The following is a 5,303-nucleotide window of genomic DNA, read 5'->3' as shown; positions in this document are numbered from 1 at the left end:
TCTTTGCACTCACATGCAGGGTAAGACAAGGTTTTGTAGTAGTCGGGGTTGTACAGCGATGCACGAACTTGCACCTTTTTATTTGTGTACGGTGGACTGAGTTCTAACTAAAGTTTATGTTTCGACTTTCCGTGCATGAAATGTTCCTTCACCAAAGGTCAAAGACTGTAATGAACATGCTGTATATTGAGTGGCACATAGTGGACCGTCGTTCATTATACTTATCGTGGTCGGCGTTGTGGCAGATGCTTCTCCTTTCCTCGATTCATTTGAACATTTTATATTTCTTTATGAAACAGAGATAAAGGCGTGAAAGGGAGAGAGAGATTCGTCTCTCTCTCTCTCTCTCTAGCCAATATATTTTCTCCATCTAGCCGCCTCGCCCGTCCCAGCAACCAACTTACAACACAACAGAACACATCTCACAGCAGCAAAACTGTGTTCCAGTGTAACGGAAATACAAGCGTGTATGTAGGCATGAGGGAACAACATAATGCGTCCTTGATGCATGCTTTTAAAAATTGCGATATAGCAAGCTGCGGTCCTTGTTGCTGCGGGACGTTTACAGCTGACGTGCAATGCCAGCTGCAAGTTTTTCCACTCGCATGTCAGTACAGTGCATTTGTTTTCGCAGGTGCGGCTTTCTGCCGTATAGTGATCAAACACATCACATTTGCTCTTGACGACGAGTAAAAAAAAATGCTCTTTTGGTGCCACTGCGACGATAGTCCGCCGTGCTTTGGTGATGTTCCGCACGCACTTTCCGTAAACCTGAACAATCTCTGAGTAAAACCTGCGTTTATATTCTCTCTTCTCGGTACCGCTATTTCAATCGCGAACCAACTCTCATTTCATATATGCAGCCCGTAATAGCTACTGGAGTTACAGATACCTTCTTTTTTTTTTTTTCTTTCTCGGAAGTAAAATGGGGTTAAGGCTTTCAACCATGAACACCTTCTTTTTTTTTTCTTGTTCCTATTTTGGCACTGTAATATACTAATGTTCAATAATGAACGTTATAACAGGACTTCGCTGGGGATAAACAACCACCTCTGCACTCAGTTCGCACATGTGGGGGCACAGGGTTTAATTCCTACGGTTACCAATATAGGCTGAAATGTATAGCGCCAACGTCTATGGGAATTTGCGAAGAGAACCAAAGTCAAAATGGAAAAATGCCGGGTCGCGGCCCGCCGTGGTGACTCAGTGGCTCTAGCGCTGCGCTGCTAAACGCGAGGTCGCGGGTTCGATTTCCGGCCGTTGCGGTCGCATTTCGATGGGGGCGAAATGCAAAAACGCTCGCGTGTCGTGAATTGGGTGCACGTTACAGAACCCCAGATGGTCGAACGCCACCGCGGCGTTCCTCAAAGTAAGACTATATTTTCGGCACGTAACACCCCAGAACTTGATTTCAATTTAAATTCCGTGATGCGAGAGACGAGGCCAGGCATGAATCCTACTCAACGCGGCCGGCCACAAATGCGTAAATGACAACTTCTTCAAATCTAGCCCCTAAAACAGGTGTTTGCCACTCCGTAATAGAAATTGCAATAATGTTTGCCCACACATAGTAAGTAAAGGAAAACTACGATCGAAACCATTGTACAGCGAGTGGGCATTTTCGTAGTTCTTCAAAATGTAGCAACCGCCGGCTATCGGCGTAGACATCTTAAGCTGCGTAAGTAAGTTTTGTCTCTCCAGCATGTATAAATCTAGACACACTGAAAATAGTTTTATTTTATGCACCAAAAAACGCTTAACCTTGTACTCGGCCGCGCAACGCTTGAAACAGCGAAGCTGGGCGATCGTAGCCCAGCATTTTCCGGAAGTGCGCGCGAACTTTTCATCTTATTACTCATGATGATGACAATTTCTTTTCACGCGTCTCGGACTTACGGCCGTCACTGCACCTTGCATAGCGCAGCTTGCAACACCGACACCGCGTTGCAATGCCGACAACGCGTTCCAGCAGACCCGCTCCGTGAATGCGTCTCTCTCTCTCTCTCTCTCTCTCATTTTTTTCTCTCTCCAGAGCATAGCGCGCAAAACCCCTTCTTCACCTCGCAGAGCACGAGCGTGCGAATGCGCCAGCTGTGGACGAAGACGACGACGCTCGAACGCAATCATATGGTTCGCATAAATGCATGTTTTGCAAGCATGGCTGTATATATAGTGGTTACGACGCTCGCCTGGGACCGTGGGTACATGGGTTCGAATCCCGCCTCGGAAAGAAAGTTTGTTTTCTTTTATTTCTTGATAGTTTCTTGATACGAACCACAAATTACGGCAGGCTCAAACAGCTTTGCTGTTAAAAAGATTCCGATATAAAGCCCGGAAGGAGTTTTCCAAGTCGCGTCCGCCACATCCAGAAATGGTCGTGATGCTTAAGCCGATGCACCAACAGCCTAGAAACCCTTGATAGCTCCCAATATACTTTCGTCCCCGGAATTTTCAAGGCATGGTTCTCAACACGCGGGTGCGCACAGAGCCCTCGAAGCAATTAAGTGGTGAGGCTCTTTTGAGTTTTCGTACCGTCACTCTGAAAAATTGCCTAAGCCTTAATGAACATCTTTCACGCCTGCTGAAAGAGCAGTGCAGCCCTTTGTCGAGCTACGTACCGTGTATACATGGGCGGAGTTCCGAGTTGACACTGACGGGCTCGCCGTGTGCCCTCCCTGGCTCCAGGCTTGTGCGCGCGCTCCTGCCCATTCTTTTACCGCGAGAGAAAAGGCTTTCGGCACAGCGCCGTAATTATTTCTAATTCACGGCGACATCGCTTGAGAACTTTTCGCGGCGACTTCGCTTGAGGAGCTACCACAGCACGCACCGCACTTACGCGACTGAGACGTCCCGGTGTAGACGAGGCCGACCTGTGTGTGTGTGTGTGTGTGTGTGTTTTTTTTTTTCTCGGATCAGTGAACGCATCAGCCCTTTAAGACGTTAACTATGGATACAACTTTGGGCATGTGAACTCGCACCTTTGCCTCCGAGTGTGTTAGAGATGGGGGCAATTCCGCGGTTTCAACTGAAGTATGCCCACTTCGTCTTACAAGTGTGGAGTTTGCGGCAGCAAATAGCGAACGCGGATATAACTATCCAAAAGAGCCTGCCTGTCAGTTGTGATTGAGTAAGTACTGCGTGTGTCATATGACTACAGATATTCATAAACCTCACAGATTGATTTTGCAAACGTTGCTGTTGTAAGATGTGCGTATATTTTGTATTTCCCCAAACTAAGGTGCAGTATTGTGAGATGTCATGGATAAATGCATAATAATATGGAAGTTTTTATTTGTTGGCGGGAAGTAGGGAAGAGCACTCTTAATCCAAAAGCAATTTCCTTAGAGAACATTTGAGCAAGGTGGCAATCTAATTTAATGACAGTAACCTTGGGTGAATGTTAAGGAACTTGAGTTTATAAATAAGCAAAGGTGCAGCCATATGCATCGTCTTACTTGTGTACCATGAAGGTAACTTGCTTATGTCGGAATTTAGTGTGTTTATTACTGTATTTACGCGTTCCCTCAATGTATATTTATATTTATTCACGAAAGAAACATTCACATGTTTAAGAACAAAAGAAAACTATTTTACTTTTACATTGCAGCCGTCCTTCGTCAGCCCTGACGAAGGCCAGTCCACCGATCGCAACGTTAGTAAAATAGCTGCTGCTGCTGCTGCTGCTGCTGCTGCTGCTGCTGCTGCTTGCTTGCTGCTGCTGCTGTGCTGCTGCTGCTGCTGCTGCTGCTGCTGCTGCTGCTGCTGCTGCTGCTGCTGCTGCTGCTGCTGCTGCTGCTGCTGCTGCTGCTGCTGCTGCTGCTGCTGCTGCTGCTGCTGCTGCTGCTGCTGCTGCTGTGCTGCTGCTGCTGCTGCTGCTGCTGCTGCTGCTGCTGCTGCTGCTGCTGCTGCTGCTGCTGCTGCTGCTGCTGCTGCTGCTGCTGCTGCTGCTGCTGCTGCTGCTGCTGCGCTGCTGCTGCTGCTGCTGCTGCTGCTGCTGCTGCTGCTGCTGCTGCTGCTGCTGCTGCTGCTGCTGCTGCTGCTGCTGCTGCTGCTGCTGCTGCTGCTGCTGCTGCTGCTGCTGCTGCTGCTGCTGCTGCTGCTGATTGCTGCTGCTGCTGCTGCTGCTGCTGTGCTGCTGACTGCGCTGTCTGCTGCTGCTGGCTGCTGCTGCTGCTGCTGCTGCTGCTGCTGCTGCTGCTGCTGCTGCCTGCTGCTGCTGCTGCTGCTGCTGACTGCTGTGCTGCTTGCTGCTGCTGCTGAGCTGCTGCTGCTGCTGGCTGCTGCTGCATGCTGCTGCTCTGCTGCCTGCTGTGCTGTGTGTCTGCGGCTGCTGCTGCTGCTGCTGCGCTGCTGCTGCTGCTGCCTGCTGCTGCTGCTTGCTGCTGCTGCGCTGCTGCTGCTGATGCTGCTGCTGAGGCTGCTGCTGCTGCTGCTGCTGCCTGCTGCTGCTGCTGCTGATGCTTTGCTGATGCTGATGCTGCTGCTGCTTGCTTCTTCTTCTTGCGCTGCTGCGGTGCTGCTGCTGCTGCATGCTTGCTGCTGGCTGCTGCTGCTGCTGCTGCTGCTGCTGCTGCTGCTGCTGCTGCTGCGGGCTGCTGGCTGCTGCTGCTGAGCTGCTGCGCTTGCTGCTGCTGCTGGCTGCTGCTGCTGCTGCTGCTGCTGCGCTGCTGCTGCTGGCTGCGCTGTGATGCTGAAGAGGGAGAGAGAGCAAGAAAGAGAAAGAAAAAAGCACCACGAAGGTCAAATACACACACGACAAGCTTCGCTTATCCCCATTTTCTCGACAGGGGAAGGGCTGGTGATTTCTTTAATGTGTGTGTGTGTGTGTGGTGTGTGTGAGAGAGAGAGAGAAACCCCAGAACCTGCGGCGTGGACAAATTCAACCCAAAGTTTGGTACACGAACGTTCTTGCATTCCGCTCTAATCTAAGTGAGGCTGTTCCAGTCGGGACTTCAACCCGGGAACTTGTGCTCGGTATAATAACAAAACGACTAGTCTACCGCGCTGCGGTTTTTCTGATTTACGGAACTTGAGATTGTACCATTGTGAAAGACGCAACATTGTTCGTTAGCGCACATGGTGCAACAAATCCTACTTCTGGTACTTCAATGGAGATGTTAATTCACACAGTCCGGGGCGAAATGATGTGTCTAACTTGGCTTAGCAGAACGACCTACACAACGACTCTTATGAACAGCCAAGTAACGTTTTACAAGAGCGCCGTCACAGTAGTTTCATCGGCTGTTCTCTGATTTATTTGCTGCTTCTGCCTGCAACGGCCTGGCTCGTTGTCAATGAGCGAC

General features: G+C 49.9%; 1 protein-coding gene across 1 annotated transcript; it reads right to left on the bottom strand.

The window, feature by feature from the left end:
• Positions 1–3,732: 3,732 nt before the first annotated feature.
• On the bottom strand, positions 3,733–4,597 carry LOC119451673 (putative uncharacterized protein DDB_G0271606; the record flags this gene model as incomplete). Its single annotated transcript, XM_037714493.1, is given in 5 exon segments — positions 3,733–3,973; positions 3,975–4,099; positions 4,159–4,206; positions 4,208–4,439; positions 4,545–4,597. Coding segments are annotated over 5 exon segments (699 nt in total), but the record flags the coding sequence as incomplete, so codon positions are not given.
• Between the last annotated feature and the right edge of the window lie 706 nt (positions 4,598–5,303).

Source organism: Dermacentor silvarum, chromosome 1 (genome assembly GCF_013339745.2).
Source record: "Dermacentor silvarum isolate Dsil-2018 chromosome 1, BIME_Dsil_1.4, whole genome shotgun sequence".
NCBI lineage: Eukaryota > Metazoa > Arthropoda > Arachnida > Ixodida > Ixodidae > Dermacentor > Dermacentor silvarum.
The sequence above is the reverse complement of the archived record's forward strand: the minus strand, read 5'-3'. Positions and strand labels throughout refer to the sequence as shown.